The sequence below is a fragment of the Rhinoderma darwinii genome, chromosome 3 (assembly GCF_050947455.1).
Source record: "Rhinoderma darwinii isolate aRhiDar2 chromosome 3, aRhiDar2.hap1, whole genome shotgun sequence".
NCBI lineage: Eukaryota > Metazoa > Chordata > Amphibia > Anura > Rhinodermatidae > Rhinoderma > Rhinoderma darwinii.
Genome location: NC_134689.1, coordinates 38,639,927 through 38,658,725, shown reverse-complemented (window position 1 = coordinate 38,658,725; position 18,799 = coordinate 38,639,927). Strand labels below are relative to the sequence as shown.

At 45.3% G+C, this 18,799-nt stretch overlaps 2 protein-coding genes across 6 annotated transcripts in view; one reads left to right on the top strand and one right to left on the bottom strand.

The window, feature by feature from the left end:
* Positions 1-446: 446 nt before the first annotated feature.
* Positions 447-9,232, bottom strand: LOC142748910 (securin-like). Of its 5 annotated transcripts, none has more exons than XM_075856291.1 (6): positions 9,127-9,232; positions 4,915-5,023; positions 2,685-2,848; positions 1,694-1,769; positions 1,198-1,356; positions 447-600 (listed from the first exon to the last, which is right to left on the bottom strand). In XM_075856291.1, the coding sequence occupies exons 2-6, from the start codon at positions 5,000-5,002 to the stop codon at positions 521-523; spliced, it is 567 nt and encodes a 188-aa protein (XP_075712406.1). In that variant the 5' UTR covers positions 5,003-5,023; positions 9,127-9,232; the 3' UTR covers positions 447-520. The 5 variants fall into 5 exon arrangements, with proteins under 5 accessions (XP_075712406.1, XP_075712407.1, XP_075712408.1 ...); XM_075856292.1 differs by having other exon boundaries at positions 9,045-9,128; XM_075856293.1 differs by lacking the exon at positions 9,127-9,232 and adding an exon at positions 8,612-8,771.
* A 13-nt stretch (positions 9,233-9,245) lies between these two features.
* LOC142748913 (securin-like) overlaps positions 9,246-18,799 on the top strand; it is an 87,331-nt gene continuing 77,777 nt past the window's right edge. Inside the window, exon 1 of the mRNA XM_075856299.1 lies at positions 9,246-9,482. The gene's annotated coding sequence lies outside the window, so the exon portion shown is untranslated. The remainder of the gene's footprint in view (positions 9,483-18,799) is intronic.

Below are 18,799 nucleotides of genomic sequence, written 5' to 3'. Positions count from 1 at the left end.
CGACAGAACCCTTGCACAACGGCGACAAACTGTAACCATTGGCACTAGATCAGTCACCATTGAAAACAATGGTGATGGAAACCTATGGCTTCAGAACGGAGCCCTAGCGCAGGATGTGAAAAGTCTAAGGCAGTGGCTAAAAAGGAGACATCTACCTGTAAAGACCTCGACACCCCCACCAGATGGCTTTGAGCATCGCTTTTATATTTAGAACTGAAACTATCAGCAGTGAAAGGTCACCTGCTTTATATATTATGGCCAGAATCAAAATTTCTTAGGTCCCAAAGGGAAACAGGGCAAAAGCCCTCAGTGCAGTAAAGTGTTAATAGAACCCAATGTCAGATCTTAATTTACCACAAAACGCAGAAAAATCTTTCCCAGAAATATGGCCATTTATGCTTCCATATTGATTGCCTCTAATATATAAGAATTGGAGAGAGACCAGGTTATAAAAAAAAAAAAACACATTTAAAACAATTTATTAACAATGAACACAATTTTAAAGGAAAGTAAAAAGTGGTTAACATTGTAGGATTGGGGGCAATTCCAACGTGATCTCTTCCAGAGTAGCGAGGAAAGATGGGAGACAGTCCGCTGCATCTGGAATATAGAATGATCACATAAGACAGATATACCCAAGTAGCAATGCAAACATGTTATAACAATAAGAAATGGCCAGTGACCACTTGGATCTACATCCTTGTAAGGATCTGGTGTCGTTTAGGAAAGTGGTAGATAACACTACGGCTGGCACTGCATTTTAGAGTGGGGGATGGCTAGTAGCATTGGGGTGGTGGACAGTCCAACAGGGATTTTTTTTATAAATATGGACAATGCTGGTTTGTAGTGCACAAGTGACTTAAGGTATTAGCCAGTCACACCATCTTTATAAGAGTCTGGACATGCCGGAATACACACAACCTTTAAGCAGCCATGTTGCACATTTAAAATCCCAACAGATTAGAAGATGATTGGTGGGAGTATGAGTAAAGACCCTTATTGATCACTAGAACCAATGTGAAGATGATCTAGTGGGACTGCAATGTCCCTGATAAATAACTTAAGATTGTTGGACAACGATGTACTAGATCACTAACCCATACGCGCTAGCCCTCAGCAGGCTTCTTACGGGCCATTAAGATGGGTCAAGATGAGCAGCCGATGCCCTTGGGTCCCACCACAATAAAGATAACTAACCTGACTCCCAGCTACAGGCAGGAATTTCCATTGGAGATGGTTCCAGACTTAGTAGTGACTCAAACTTTTTTGCATCCTCCACATTGACCATAAGACCAACCCCAGCCAGGGAGAGGTGACTCAATTTATGTTTCTCTGGGACAGCAAAGGTATCAAAATCTACAAGACAGGTTAAAAATATAAGAATCAATACATGCATGGCCATAACTCGTGACAAAGTAGAAGTGTTTTCTCCAGTGTAGGCTGATAGTTTATTAATTGTTAACTTTGCTGTAGAGACATGGTACTAGGGCAGACTGCAATGTCTGAAAAACCAAGCCTATTTTACATCATATTAGTCAATGGGGAGGGAACAATACAATTTACTCAGATTCCTAGGTTTATTCAGCTTGTGAAAGCATGTCAGGTAAATATAGAGAGGGTGTATATAGATAAGACCCAAATTCTCAACATAAACATAGTATAGCTGTAGAGTTTTATAAAGTATATAACATACCTGCAGGATTGTAGGGAATAAACGTCTCTATTTCAGGGTAGCATGGCTTGTCTGGCTTAAGAGAAGCTTTAGAAACCTGATGAGAGAAAAAGTGAAGTTAATTGTTAGTCTAACCTCCCACAATTATATATACAGTTTCTGTAAGTAATGAGATTTAGCGGTTGTGCCATTTTATTCTTCATGCAACACCTAAAGAGGCTCTGGCACTAGTTTAGTGATGCCCTATCTGATAGGTGCGGTCACACTGGTAATGATAGTGACAATGGTGTCTGAAACAATTTTAAAAGTTTAGCTTTTTTCTAAATATGCAAGTGAGCCTAGATTAGCCAAGTGGGTACTCACAACCTCTGACGCTGTCCCATCAGCATGAAGCTGCTTCACACAGTATGAGAGATGGAGGCTGGAGGGAAGGGGGGGGGGGATCACTTCAAATAGGACACCAGCCATTCTAGCCGTGATACAACCAGAGGTATCACCAGTAAAACAGTCGGGAATGGAAGCTGTATACTATATTGTCAGGCTGTGTTGCTGGGCAGGGAAGGAGGAGAAGCTGTATGACGATTGACAGTCATACAGAAAATATTAACCCACTCAGAGTGAAAAGGAGTCACCTCCTATATGGCTATTAAAGCCACATTAACATTTATAAAAATGCTCATAACTGCAAATAAGTCTCTTTAAAAGAAAGCAAAAACACTAGTGGTCAGCAAAAAAGCACCTAGATTAGTTAAGCGATAGGGAATTAATAAACTAGTAACAGATCCTCCTTCATGGCTGTATAATACCATTGGCTTCCATCTTTGTGAGATCTCAGTGCAGTCATCGTCGTCTTAGGTTCTTCTATGCCATCTTAGAAGGTCAATGTGAAGCGCTCGTCTGTTATGTACATTGTCAGGGCAGAGGACGTGATTTTTAGGTCACTTCACTGACCAGGTTGGTAATGTGGAGGGTGCGGTGCATGGAAGCGGTTACAGGATGACACATTCAGTACCTTTTTAGCTGCCGCCTTCTTTACTGTCACGTTTCCTTTCAGAGGCTGCACAGGTTTCTGGTTCACCTGCTTGTTCACATTTCCTAGAGCTTTTCTTAAAGTCTTTTCTTCTGATGCAGAATCACTAAAAGCTTTACCCTGGTGGCCTTTGACAACAGTCCTACCTTTAGTCAGAGAAAAATAAGTCAGAAAGCCATCCCCAGAATACATCTCATGCAGTTACTGCACAAACAATGCTAAAGTAATAATCCCACAGAGGTGACGACTATTGTCCCCTACATGTAAAAATTAGTATGTGAGATACAATAGAAAAAAAATTGTGCATGGCTATTGAGAAATTAGCCCCCCCCCCCCCCCCCCCAACATGCAAAATACCTTGGTGTTGTGTTACTGGTTATGTCCACCAGTAGTTCTGTAGCTGTAGGCTGAACATGTGCAGTCCACCATGTTTCTATAGCGGGGAGTATGCGCAGTTGGAATAGATCCTTGGCTGTCAGACCTGTGTACAGTCACAGCCAAGGATGCACTGAAGATAATCCACCAATAAAAATATATAGCCACATGTATATTTAAAACCTGCTTCTGGGAAATGTAGTTTCCCAGTCTAAATTAATGGTCACATGCTGGGTGATGAAGGACCACCCACTTTGATAGACGCAGACCTAGAGCGAGAAAGCCACTCACATACTATGCCAGAAGCAACTTGCTATATGTTTTATAGTATACAGGGGTTAAAAAGTTACATGCTGGGATAACCTGGACTAGTGTTCAGAAACTTGTGCCCTGGTGTTCTTTGTATTCCCTCAACAGAATGTGGCCCCCAAAAAAAAAAAAAAAAAAAAAAAAAAAGTGTAAAGCGTAACTAAACATTCAATCAACTTTTTCTTTTCTAGCAGCATGTGTAATATAAATATGTTTTGTAATATACTTTATCAATGAATTTGGGCTCCTTTTTGTGTTTTAAATGGCCACTCTGACACTTTTCTACCACATTTTATTTCTTGTATGTCTCCTGTTGCTAGCAGAAATCCGTACACCGTCTGAATGTATCAGTGTACGAATTCTGCTGCCTGTGAGTACAGGTGGGTGGTGGCCCCATCCTGATGTCAGGAAGGTCTGTCTGCCTCTATGTATTATACAGTTCATGGAAGAGACTGTGTGCACTGGTCTCAGATTCTCCCCGTCTCAGGACACCGATCTGAGCTGCTAATTAGCATCAGATAAGACGAGGACTGCTCCATCAGTCCCCCCTCCCCCCCCCCCCCCTCAATCACCCTGCCGTCCTGTCTTATCTTCTCTGCACTTGCCAGGGAATGTGAAAAAAAAAACCTGATTGCTCTCCTCTGGAGTGTGCAGAGATATTCACATCTCTATATATAATGTGTTGTGCTGCTGTGCATAGCTCAGTGCTCGCTCACAGTATTGTAATGATCACCTCAGAGTTCACTACAGACAAAGCGTAACATCACACAGTAAAGACACACCCCCTAGACACGCCCCTAGCAACTGGCCAGAATCAGGAAGTGTGAGAAAATAGATTGACGGTTTCACAAGGGAAGAAAAAAAAAAATAATACTTTGAAGTGAAAATAAAATTGCTAGGAGTAATGAAGTCACATAGAGGGACATAATAGCAGTTTACATTTTTTTTCCCCGAACGTTTAGCTACGCTTTAACTTAAAATATAAATTCTATTTGTTTGCAAAAAAAAAATAAAATGTTTAATTATGGGACAACACCTTTAAACTGGTGTTGCCAACTCAGACATTTAGGTCATATGAAGATTTGTGGAGAACGGGTGTCACCGAAGGGGCTGTTTGGTTTGTACAGAGGAGAAAGAAAAAACAGCATCCTGATGCTACAGAAGTAGGATTTCAGATTTCTTTTGTTATGGATTTTTTTGGCCTCGTAGTGTCTGAACTTTTGACAGTTGCAAGGTGGATGCAGCTTCTCCCCGCATGAGTGACGATTGAGATCTCAGCACAACTATGTGTAGCCCGAGCCTTCAAGTCAAGCACATCATTACGTAAACCAGTGGTGCTCAGTCCTCAAGACCCTCCACAGTCCGGGCTATCAAGTAGCTGAACTATGATCTCAGCTGTGATTCTATCCTCAAGATTCTTTCAATCTTTCAGTTCTCTTCAGAGTTTGGCCAGCACAGATGTAAAAAAAAAATAAAATAAAAAAATGGAAAGTTTACCAGGACTGTCGAGTTGCTAAATACAACTTACCGGCATTTGACAGATTTACACGATTCTTGGACAACAGTGAAGCAGCAACATCACCATTCTCCTGGTCAATGAAGATCATGGTTGCCATTTTTTTGTTCTTCGTCAAATTCTGAAAAGTAGTATAAAATAAATTATATATAAAAGATTAGGCGTGTTCCCTGTACATGTCCTTTCAGGCAAAAGCCCAAATATAGATTAGTATCGATCACTTGAAGGGCATCTCTGCATGACTCGCTGCCCACATATCCCTCGCAGAAGCCGTCAACAGCACCCCAACACTACAGGAGTATTCTAGTTTTGTTCTAGAGACTATGTAAACCTTTGAAAGGCTATTTTATTTTTAATAAGGTCAGGGTGGTGCAACTTTAATTTATTAAAAATTAATTTTTGCTTTGAGATACAGCTGCTCCATACACAGAGCAGCTATATCTTTCGCTATAACCTGAATCCAGTCCCACAGAACTGACTGGTTCAGTGGGTCCTGTGTGCCAGGTTACAGGTGGATCCTGTGTCAATCACATCTAAGTTATGAACTTAGATGTGATGGATAACAGTTGGATCCTGCGCGTCAGAAACCCAGCACCCGCTTTCACTCATGGATCTGACGGGAACAGGATTTAGAACTGGATGGATGCAGCTGCTCTGTATAGAGAATACAGAGCAGCTGTATCTCAAAAAGTTAAAATTTATTTTAAATTAAAACTATTTATAAAAGGTAGCACCACACATTGACCTTTTTATTTGAAAAAAAAAAAAAAAGCCTTTCAAAGGATTACATAGCCTTTAAGGACACCTTTCACATGTTATATCATATGTTAACTGTCAGGCTACAGTTTATTCCTTCATTTCAGATCTGCCGATATCCCATTTACAACCTACTCCTAGTTTCCACTCTTGTGGGACTGTCCTTCCTAGTAATACATGCTGGATATGAAGCCAGAGTCCAGGATGCTGCCTTCACTAACTCTTATCAGCACAGCTTTATTTCTGTACTGGTTTCCCTTTTCTACAGACCATCCCTTGTTAAGGGGTGTGCAATTTCCCCCTGCACAGCATTCAGTAGGTGTTCTCTCTACAGACTTCACTCTGATTTCCTCCCTATCTAGAGTGATTTAGTACATATCGTGTTCTCCACCCTCCCTGAATAGGATGTTTCTCCCCCTACACTTACAACCTCCACTCTGCTGCTATGTCTAAAGTCTCACAGAAGTATTTTGTAAGCCTACGTAGAAAAGGCAATTGTTTTCACTATACACCACTCGAGTGACAGACTTGGGGTATGTTCACAGGTTTTTCTCAACTCTATTTTTTTTAAATGGAAACAGTGTCGGAAAACGGCACGTTTTCCGACACGGTTTCCATTTTAAAAAAATAGTCCGAAAATGCCTCCCATTGATTTCAATGGGAGGCGGAGGCGTTTTTTTTTACCACAAGCGGAAAAACAGTCTTGCAGGAAAAAGGAGAGACATGCCCTATCTTTGGGCACTTCTGTCTCTGACCCCCCCATTGACATCAATGGGAGGCAGAGAAAGTGCATTTCACTGCATTTTTTTGCCCACAGCGCTCAATGGCCACGGGCAAAAAACACTGCAAATCAGCGTGCAGGCAAAGCAAAGTCTGCCTCAAAATAAAAAAAAAAATTAAAAAAAAAAGTGAACCTACCCTAAGGCGGGATTCACACGACCGGGTCGTTCCTGAGCCCGAGTGTCGGCCGGTAAAATCGGCCATTTTGCCCGGCCGGTTTGCATTAAGTTTTGCATCCGTGCCGGGCCGGGCAGATCCGGACAGTGACATCAGCGGCAACTCCTGAAGGGGAATCCCCATGTGTTCGGGGATTCTGCTTCAGGAGTTTCCCCTGATGTCACTGCCCAGATATGGACAGAGACATCAAGCGCTCTGTCCAGGAGCGGAATCCCCGAAAACACAGGGATTCTGCTCCTTCAAGGAGCTAAAGTGCGGCTAGCACATAGCAGAGCGGGGAGATACCTCCCTGCTCTGCTATAGTGGCGTCGCTACAGCAGCTGCTAGCGGCGCCATCAAAGGTGTCGCCGGGCCAGGGCGCTTTTCAAGCAGGGGAAGGGAGCCAGCGCAGCACTCCCTTCCACCTGCTGTACACCCCGGCCCCACAGTGTACAGCGATGCCATTCGTCAGAATGGCATCAACTCCTCCTCCTCACATGCACTCTGCGCTGTGAGGAGGAGGAGAGAGAGCGCAAGCGCCGGAAAACCCGGCTATCACTCGGGACACATCCCGGTGATGGCCGTGTATTACCCGGCCCCATAGACTTCTATGGGAGCCGGGCGGCCGGGTACCCGGGCGAAGATAGAGCATGTCCTATTTTTTGACGGACGGTTTTCCCGGCCGTCAAAAAAAAAAAAAAAAAAAAAAAAAAAAAAAAAAAAAAATCGGTCGTGTGAATAGCCCCATTAGGGGTCTATTATTCCTAATGCAGCCGGGTGTCGGCCGATTTATGAACGGCCGGCACCCGGCCAGGAAACCCTGTCGTGTGAATGAGGCCTTAAGGTTGCAACATGAAGACAACCCCTTTTCAAAAAGTAGCATGCAGGTCTGACTTATCCACAGTTACCACCAGGGGAAGCGGCTGCCAGCCACACATTTTCCCTGCAGTGAAAGTAGTATTTAGGGTATGTGCACACGACCAATTTTCAGGCGTAATGGAGATGTTTCACTCCTGAAATTACACCTGAAAAGACGGCTCCAATACGTCAGCAAACATCTGCCCATTGCTTGCAATGAGTCTTACGATGTTCTGTACAGACGAGCTGTCATTTTACACGTCGCTGTCATAATACGGCACGTAAAATGACGGCCCGTCAAAAGTGCAGGACACTTCTTGGGACGTTTTTGGAGCAGTTCTCAGACTATTGAAAACAGCTCCAAAAACAACGCCACGAAAACGCAGTGAAAAAGACGAGTTGGTCAAAAACCGTCTGAAAAGAAAACAGCTCCGTATTTGACGTTTTCTTAGTAAGCATGTGAACATACCCTTACAGTCAGGCCATAAAAGTGAATAGCCGTTCTTGTAATACAAGGACGTACCATATCTACTACTACCTGTATGGACTGAGTGCCATCATCAAACCTACACAACATTTTTCTATTTACGGCATATGGGTGAGAAGAACCAAGCCCACCAGGTGACGGGCACCAAAAAGACTTTGCCAGGGTGCAGCTCCCAGTTCTTCCTTTGCTAACCCCCCCGATATCAATGTGCGTGTCCTCAGTGTCTACAGCCTGGAATGAACCGCTCCCAATGACCATCAACTGACAAATATACTTCAATTACCCAAACCACCACCTCTATGTGAGGGGACCAGGGCTCCTGTGCCATCTCCGGCTCCGCTACTTCATTAACCCATCACTCTCCAAAACCAGGATGGTTTTAACTGCACTTTGTAATAGAACAGAAGATCAGGACCACATTCCTGTGATGTTTTATACCATTGATTTTCTAACAGCTTCATGGTCTGCAGAATATAAGCCACTGAATGGCAGTCTATACCAATTCATGCCAGTTTCTGGGACAGCCGTGCTACAAAGACCACCACTGCCATTACACCAGTGCAAACCCATTATACAGTGAAGAGTCACCACGTGACCAAGTAGATTTCCCTTTCTGGACGCCAGGAGAGTTGGGTGAAACCTCCTAGAGAACATCAGTTACAGATGCATCACCTGACATCAGAAACCAGCGCAATTGTAGGACGTCTACCCTACTGGGTTTGGTTTTTATAAATGGGAGGAACTATGAAAACAAGCCCGGAACTGGTGGTCCTTGCAGAGGAGCCTGGTACACGGAGCTCAGCCACAAAAACGAAAAAAACCGACATCAGTAGTTTCTAGCCTGATGCACTCCAGCCATTATGAAGCTACAACTCCCATGATGCCCTAAACACTAACAATTGTTAGTGCATGCTGGGAGTCGTAGTTTCATAGAAGCCGGCAAGTCGTAGGTTACCATTATACAAAATATTACTACTATTAACCAAGGCAATTAACCGCCACGTGACAGACAAACCGCCGCACTCCATCTGCACGGAACATATTTAGAGCATTCTACAGCAACAAGACGCTTCCCGGCGCCAGCAGGACCTTAGAAAGTATTTACCGGGCACCGACAGGAAAAGCAGTAACACAAACAAAGTACACGGCGTAACCACCGCCCAGCCGCCCACTCCTCCGCCACGTACCGTACTCAGAGAGCCGGAACACAGAACGCTTCAGCTGATTACCGGCACCAGCTTTTAAATCAAGCAGCACGTTTTCATTGGTTATTCTTGAGTGTCCCTGTCATTTGATTGGACGCGTGTTTCAGTGACGGACGCGCCGTTATTGGATGGAGACAAGTAACGTGGAGATGTTTACACTGGACGAGTCCTGTAATGTAGTTAACCCCTTCAGGTCGCATCTATTTTCTACTTTGAGGAAGCAGCTACTTTTTTTTTCAATTTTTCATCACTGCGTTCAGGGCCATAAGGCTGGGTTTAAATGTCGCGGTAAAATGCGTGTTTTGCTGGGACCGCGGTCGAGAAATCGCGGCATAAAGGTGAGGTTTTAACGTGAATCGCTGTAGAAAGCGCATATTGACCGCGAAGTGGGAACCCAAGCTAACTTTTATTTTTCTGCAAACTTGTTTTTTGCAAGAGGAGTTGTGGGTACTTAGAATGTATTAAATAACTTTTTACCAGCATTGCGGGCACATAGAATTGATTCAGAAAATGTATCATTTTTTTCTGTGGGGAAATAGAAAAACAAACAGCAATTCCTCCGTTGTTTTTCGAGTTTTGTTTTTACAGCGTTCACAGGGCGGTAATAATGACATGTTAACTTTACCCTGCAGGTATGAGGTTTAAATTACGTGTTAACTTTATTATACTGGTCGATACGATCACGGCGATACTTAATTGTGTATTTTTTTTAACACTGAATAAAAATGTTTTTTTTTTAATTTTTACTGTTGTTGTGGAAGTCAATGGCTCAAAATATATTAGACTGAAATTTAGACGAGTCCAACAAACACTCACGCCAGGAACTTTATCCAGCATCCTAATCAGGAGATTTCATATCGATATGAGAGAGGAGGAATAAGGCCTCACGCACACGACCGACCATAGCCATGTGCGCGGCCGTGATTTTTGGGTCAGCCGGCCGGCCACGGAGTGACAGCCGCGAACCGTCCGCAAATCACAGGCCGTGCACATGACTGCGGCCATTATTTTTAATGAGCCCGGACCGCAGAACACGGCCGTAATAAGACATGACCGTTCTTTCTGCGGTGCAGGCTTCTGGGCCATGCACGGACCGTAGTGGGCATGGCCCCATAGGAATGAATGGGGCTGCAATTCCCCCATGGATTTTCGGGGGAATTGCGGCCGCAAAAGCACGTTCGTGTGCATGAGGCCTTACACAAAGACGCTGCTCGTATGCTCAAAATACTCCTCTGAGGTTTACTGCCAAACTCAATTACAATAATATCATTCAAAAGGGGTGTAGGCTTGAGGTTAACCAATCAGAGACAATGTGACAATAAGGGTATGTTCATATAGCTAAATTTCGGACATTTTTCAAACATCTGCCCATTGATTTCAATGGGAAATACGGCGTTCTGTACCAACGGGGCGTATTTTTACGTGGCCGTTTTTAAAAACGCGAAAAATAAGTACATGTCACTTGAGACATTTTTGGAGCCGTTTTTCAGTGAAAAACAGCTCCAAAAAACGTCCGTAAAAAAAACTCAGCGAAAGACGCGAATTGCTAAAAAAACGGTTGAAAATGAGGAGCTGTTTTCCCTTGAGAAACAGCTCTGTATTTTCAGACGTTTTTTGTTAAGCGTGTGAACATACCCTCACTCTTATTCATCCAATAGCATACCATGAGAATATTTCAAATGCATTTTTATAATTCTTCATTATCAGGTAACACCATAAATGGACACAGACGACAGGGGCTTCTCCTGGAGTGGAATCCCCGGTCACAGCATCGGCAACGCTGTGTACGGGGATTCCGCTTCAAGGGTTGCCTCTGATGTCACTGTCCATATATGGACAGATACATGAAGGGGAGCGCTCCAGGAGCGGAATCCCCGGCCAAAGGGGGATTTCGCTCCTTCAGGGAGCTATAGGCTATCTGCAGAAAGGGGGAGGGGGTGCTATCTACATGGGGGCTGTGTGGAACTACCTTCAAGAGGACTGTGGGCTGTGTGGCACTACCTTCAAGGGGACTGTGGGCTGTGTGGCACTACCTACAAGCGGGCTGTGTCGCGCTACCTACAAGGGGGCTGTGTTGTGTGGCCCTACCTAAAAGAGGGCTGTGTGGCGCTGCCTACAAAGGGGCCCATGTGGCGCTACCTACAAGGGGGCTGTGTGGCGATACCTACAAGGGGGCTGTGGTCTGTGTGGCGCTACCTATAAGGTGGCTGTATTTTGTGGCGTTACCTACAAGGGGGCTGTGTGGCCATACCTACAAGAGGGCTGTGTGGCGCTACCTACAAGGGGACTGAGGGCTGTGTGGCGCTACCTACAAGGGGACTGTGTGGCGCTACCTACAAGTGGGCTGTGTGGCGCTACCTACAAGGGGGCTGTGTGGCGCTACCTATAAGTTGGCTGTGTTGTGTGGCACTACCTACAAACACGCAGTATATAAATTTAAAAAATAGGAAATCATTTGTTGTTTATTTGCTAAAGTGCTGTTGAGGTATAGAAAAGATTTAAAGAATTCTACTTACTGTATTACTTTAGTATCATAGATCAACAACGCAGCATTAAAACTGAAAATGGTTTAATGCATCTTCTATGCCCCCTTTTTATTACCTAATTGACTTATGATTTTTAACTGAGTTCAGTGGCCTGGCGTGGACGGCATGATGCAGTGACGTCATCGTGCCGGGCAGTTGACGTCATCAGCATGCTCCCGATCTCTTGTAGACCTCAGGCCTAAACCAGGCTGTGTCCTACAAGAGCAAACGGCGGAGCAGGTGTTTCTATTGTGGCAAATTTAAGTTTTTTTAAATTTAATACTGCTAACTTTTTTTTGGTGGGTTCCGCTGGACCGTTTGGACTACATTGTAGATTCATTGGACTACTTCAATGATCTACTTTTAATAAAAATAAATTGTGAAAGAGGGTTTCATGGGGGAGTTTTGATTTCAATAAAAAATATTGTTTTTTTTAATACTTTATTATGGCCTTAGTAATGGCTGCTGTCTGATTGACAGCGTTCAATTACTAAGGCTGGGGCTTAGCATTAGCCAGTAACAAGGCTATCACCAACCCCTATTATTACCCCGATTCCCACTGGATACCGGGAAGAGTCGAGTACGATTCAGTACCTGGCCATCTGAAACGACGGTTATGCCGCAGGCTGGTATTATCAGGCTGGAAAGGGCCTAAAAACGTGGCCCTTCCCACCCTGGGGATGCTAGGCTGCAGCTGCTTTATTGCATCTGGCTGGTTATGAAAAAAAGGGGGAACCCCACGTCATTTTTTAAAAAATAAATAGAAAAAAAAAAGTGAGATCCCCTCCATTTTTCATAACCAGCCAGATACAATAAAGCAGCAGCAGCCTAGCATCACAAGGGTGGGAAGGGCCATGGTTTTTTGCCCTTCCTAGCCTGATAGTACCAGCCTGCGGCCACCCCAGTGCCCTTCACTTGAGATGGTTGGGTACTGGATCGTACCCAGCTCTTCCCGGTACTCCTGGTGGTGGTGGGTAGCGGGGTAATAATAAGGGGTTAGTGCTAGCCTTTTTACTGGCTAACACTAAGCCCCTTCTTAGTAATGGACGCTCTCAATCAGACAGCTGCCATTACTAAGGCGGTAATGAAGTATTCAAAAACAGACATAAAAAAAACAGTTTTATTGAAAAAATAGCTTAAAGTGTATCTAAACGTTCGACAAACCTCTGACATGTCATAGTGATATGTCAGAAGCTTGGATTGGTGGAGTCCGAGCACGGAGACCCCCACCAATCGCTAGAACGAAGCAGCTGAAGCACTCGTGTGAACGCTCGGCCGCTTCGTGTCTGTTCGGCTTTTTCCGGAAATAAATGTATCTGTGTACGGGCTCATAGACTTTGTATTGAGTCCGTACTCAGATACATTTATTTCTGGAAATAGCCGAACAGACACGAAGCAGCTGAGCGCTCACACGAGCACTTCAGCTGCTTCGTTTTAGCGATTATTGAAAATGATTTGTACTTTTTGAGATACAGCTGCTTTGTATCCTGTATGCAGAGCAGCTGTATCTAGTGCTGAGACCTGAATCCATTAGGTCACCTATTATCGATCGCATCTAAGTTATGAACTTAGATGTGATCGGTAACAGCTCGATCCTGCACCTACTAATTTAAAAGGGGTCGGCCGACGCTGGGGGGCCGGGAGTATACTGCAAGGGGGGGTTTGGGCGTTTTACTGACAGCAGAGGGCTCTATAGGGGAGAGTAATCCCCCCCCCCCCCATAGAGCCCTCACTAGCTACTATACTGAAAGGTTTAGGGGGGTCTGAGCATCCGACTGACTGCTCTAAAGGGGGGGCAGAATACTCCCCCCTATAGAGCCCTCTGCAGTAAGTCAGACGCTCAGACCGTCCCTCCCCTGCATCCCCCTATCCTTCCATTATAGTAACGTGAGGGCTCTATGGGGTGGATTATTCCCCCCTCATAGAGCCCTTGGCTGTCAGTAAAATGCCCAGACCTCCCTTGCAGTAAACTCCCGGGTCCCGGTCCCCCAGCTACAGCCGACCGACACCTTTTAAATTAGTGAAGGCAGGAGCGTGAGCGCTGTAAGTGGCGCTCAGTTTTTAATACAGGCCACTGCTTGCATCGTGCATCTCGTCACTCCTCTTCTTGAGAGCACTTGACCGCTCCTTCTGCAGACCTGCTCCTGTATGGCGGTGCGTGCTGCGTACAGCGTCAGAGAGGAGGAGTGTTCTTACAGATGGGCACCATCATGCGGCACGTCAAGTAAGTAAAATAAGGCATGCCCCCTCCCCCCGGTCCAGTCCTTTCCTGGTTCAAAATGCCGCCATGGGGCGTAACTAGGAAAGATTGGGCCCCATAGCAGGCAGACAAAACTCTTTACTGGGCCCCCCTCCCAGGTGCCACAAGCAGCCCCCCTTATAGATAGTGCCCCCAGTAGAACGTGCCATACAGCCCCCTGTAGACAGTGCTTTACAGCCCTGCCTATAAACTGTCACACCCCACTTGTAGAAAGCGACCCCCACCTCCCCCTTGTAGATAGTGCCATACAGCCACCCTGTAGATATTGCCATAAAGCCCCCTGGTATATAGCGATATACAGCTCCCGCTGTATATAGTGCCACACAGCCCCCCTCCCTTGTATATAGTGCAGCACAGCTCCCCCCCTTAGTAGATAGTGCCACACACAGACCCTGTAGTTTGCGCCACACACAGCACCCTGTAGATAGAGCCACAGCCATCCACCTTGTAAATAGTGCCACACAGCCACCCCCTTAGTAGTGCCACATGGCCCCTTGTATATAGTGCCACACAGCTCCCCCATGTGTACAGTGCCACACAGCTCCCCTTTTATATAGTGCCACACAGCCCCCCTTTGTATATAGTGCCACAAGGCAATGGCGCATACGAGAAAGTTGTATCAGCCAGGGGATGTCAATCAAACATGGAAAGTTTGGTTTGGAGGCAGGACTATGTGACTCGTCAGGATAGCGGCACCGACCCATGACCCTTTAATGAGTAATAAGCATATAGTGTGCCCCGTTTTAATGGTTTAGTGGATTTGAAAGATTTTGCTGCATCTAAGAAAAAACAAACAGAGGAATATTGTCAGGTCATGTATTACTGCATGGTGGCTGCTCAAGTGGTTAAAACTACTAGATAGGTTCCCATGAAATATACAATGAATTGAGAACAATTCCATCTTCCCCGCAATTTTGTTATTATAAATATATCCTATATACACTACCATTCAAAAGTATTTGGGTCACCCAGACAATTTTGTGTTTTCCATGAAAACTCACACTTATATTTATCAAATGAGTTGCAAAATGACTAGAAAATATAGTCAAGACATTGACAAGGTTAGAAATAATGATTTTTATTTCAAATAATGATTTTCTCCTTCAAGCTTTGCTTTCGTCAAAGAATGCTCCATTTGCAGCAATTCCAGCATTGCAGACCTTTGGCATTCTAGCTGTTAATTTGCTGAGGTAATCGGGAGAAATGTCACCCCATGCTTCCAGAAGCCCCTCCCACAAGTTGGATTGGCTTGATGGGCACTTCTTGCGTACCATACGGTCAAGCTGCACCCACAACAGCTCTATGGGGTTGAGATCTGGTGACTGCGCTGGCCACTCCATTACAGATAGAATACCAGCTGCCTGCTTCTTCCCTAAATAGTTCTTGCATCATTTGGAGGTGTGCTTTGGGTCATTGTCCTGTTGTAGGATGAAATTGGCTCCAATCAAGCGCTGTCCACAGGGTATGGCATGGCGTTGCAAAATGGAGTGATAGCCTTCCTTATTCAAAATCCCTTTTACCTTGTACAAGTCTCCCACTTTACCAGTACCAAAGCAACCCCAGACCATCACATTACCTCCACCATGCTTGACAGATGGCGTCAGGCACTCTTCCAGCATCTTTTCAGTTCTGCGTCTCACAAATGTTCTTCTGTGTGATCCAAACTCCTCAAACTTCGATTCGTCTGTCCATAACACTTTTTTCCAATCTTCCTATGTCCAATGTCTGTGTGCTTTTGCCCATATTAATCTTTTCCTTTTATTAGCCAGTCTCAGATATGGCTTTTTCTTTGCCACTCTGCCCTGAAGGCCAGCATCCCGGAGTCGCCTCTTCACTGTAGACGCTGACACTGGCGTTTTGCGCGTACTATTTAATGAAGCTGCCAGTTGAGGACCTGTGAGGTGTCTATTTCTCAAACTAGAGACTCTAATGTACTTGTCTTGTTGCTCAGTTGTGCAGCGGGGCCTCCCACTTCTCTTTCTACTCTGGTTAGAGCCTGTGTGTGCTGTCCTCTGAAGGGAGTAGTACACACCGTTGTAGGAAATCTTCAGTTTCTTGGCAATTTCTCGCATGGAATAGCCTTCATTTCTAAGAACAAGAATAGACTGTCGAGTTTCACATGAAAGCTCTCTTTTTCTAGCCATTTTGAGAGTTTAATCGAACCCACAAATGTAATGCTCCAGATTCTCCACTAGCTCAAAGGAAGGTCAGTTTTATAGCTCCTCTAAACCGCAAAACTGTTTACAGTGGTGCTAACATAATTGCACAAGGGTGTTCAAGTGTTTTCTAATCATCCATTAGCCTTCTAACACAGTTAGCAAACACACTGTACCATTAGAACACTGGAGTGATGGTTGCTTGAAATGGGCCTCTATACACCTATGTAGATATTGCATTAAAAACCAGACGTTTGCCGCTAGAATAGTAATTTAGCACATTAACAATGTATAGAGTGTATTTGATTAATTTAATGTTATCTTCATTGAAAAAAACTGTGCTTTTCTTTCAAAAATAAGGAAATTTCTAAGTGACCCTAAACTTTTGAACGGTAGTGTACATACGTACGTACTGCACACACACACACACACACATACATACATACATACATACATACTATACATACATGCTGCACATTTACATACTGCACACATACATACATCCCACACACTACATATATACACAATGCACACATACATACATACATACATACATACTGCACACACACATACATACATACATACATACATACATACTGCACACACATACATGCTGCACACACATACATACACACATACATACATACATACATACATACATACATACATACATACATACATTGAGGCACATTCCAGTCACCTCTTTGGCTTTAGACACATTGACACTTAGCTCCTTCCTGTAGTCTACTCCTTCGGCAACTTCTGTCTCCTCTCACTTCAGCAGGAGGTGGTGCCCCAGTGCTGGGGGAAGGGGTGTACAGAGGGAGGTTAGGAGCTGAAGGGGCTATCAAGGGAGTACTGGGCTGTACAGGGCAGAGACATTTTAGCAGCAGCAGTGATACAGGTTAGCAGTGCAGACAGTGAAGGACCCGGGTGCTGCTGACCTGTACATCTGCTGGGCAGTGAATTAGAAGCAGAGCAGGCCGCCGGGCAGGGACTTCACACATCAGCAGTACATGCTCAAGTAACGGCCGCCCAGCGTCCTGCTCTGCATATATTCTCATGTGCCACCTGTCAGGTCCCAGCCAAGCCGCGCTCTCTCTGCCCTCAGATTTTCTGCTCTCCGTTGTCCTCCTCCTCTCTGGCGGGCAGGAGGCCCCTGCTAGTACTACACACCAGACGTGGTGCGCGGAGGCTGGGAAGGCTGCTAACAATGTACTATATGAGAGGTCATCACGCAGCCTGCGTGTGACCCGGCGCATACAGCTTGCACATGCGCAGTTCCTTGGACAACAAAAAAATATAGAAATCACGGACACATTCTTTTTATTCCGGACACAACGGACAGTTGCCAAAAGTCCTCTCATTTCACGAACTGTCCGTGAATTAACGGACGGTTGGCAACCTTGCCTGGTGTGGATCTTTGGGCACTCGTATGTTCTTTGGGGGCAGTTTGGGCGGAGGTTCGGCTGGACATGTGCCAGCTGGGTTTTGCAAGATCGGTGGCCACGTTGCGGTAGCTTGGATTCCGGGGCATGTCGTGGGCGAGGGTTTTGACAGAGTTCCATCATTCGGCAGGGCTGGACAGAGTACTGGTTGTCCTGGTGCTCCATGTTAGGGGGAATGACCTGGGCGTCCGTCCTTTTCGGGAACTGATTCGGGACATACATATCGATCTGCTGCGGCTATGGTCCTGTTTTCCCAGGGTGCTGGTGGTATGGTCGGAAATCGTACCTCGTAGATCATGGAGGGCCGTCAGGTCCATGTCGGCGATTAATAGGGCACGGGTGAAGGTGAATCAGGGCTGTGTCTGCATTTGTGGTGAGAAATAGTGGGGTGTTTGTGCGTCACTTTGATTTTGAGGATGGTTGGCGGATGGTGTGCACTTGAATGCAGTGGGTGTGGATCTGTGGGCGTTAAGGATTCAGGAAGGAATCGAGCAGGCCATGTTGTTGTGGGGGAACTCGCATATTTGAGGGGGTCAATATATGGTCGCTGTGGCAGGGTTGGGGGTCCTTAGAGTTGGTCAAATTTGGTGGGGGAGGGACAAAATTATGTTATGGGGGATCTGGTTGATTTGGGCTCCTGCTGGGTGGTGTCCCGAGGAGTAAATACATGTGACGGTTAGCCATCTGCGGTAGGTCACGCTGCCCCTGAGCCTGTGTTTTGGACGGCTGGGGGTACAATTACAGTTTCTTGGGCAGAATGGCGCCAGATCCTCCTTCCTCAGCTTCAAGGACCTCCCTCCCATATTTTTTGTCAATTGTGGTTATTTATTTCCTGTATATTGATTTGTGGAATTGTTTGTTGTTTGTTAACAAAATGGCTGCTGTGGCCAATTAATTCCAAGCAAAGTCTCTGTGTTTTATTGGACTAGTTAGCGTTATGGTAAGTGGGAGATATAAGGGGGTGTGAATTGGTACAGCAGCATGATGTAAGGTAAGACAGGACTGCACTCTATTATCCCTTGTCAAGACCAGCCGGACCGAGCCACAGGCCTATGGGGTGGCCCCATGACGAGGGGAAGAGGAAGGGGAGGAGCCGAGGGACACGAGGCTATGTTAGACTGCGCTCTGTTCTGAGAGCCAGTCTAAATGGAAGCAGCGACGGAGCAGTTATTCCGCCCTCCGTTTCTTTTTGGGGTTGTTTTTCATGTTGTTTTCTGTTTGGTTAGGGGGGGTGGGGTTTTTGTTCACTTTTCTTTTCATTTTATT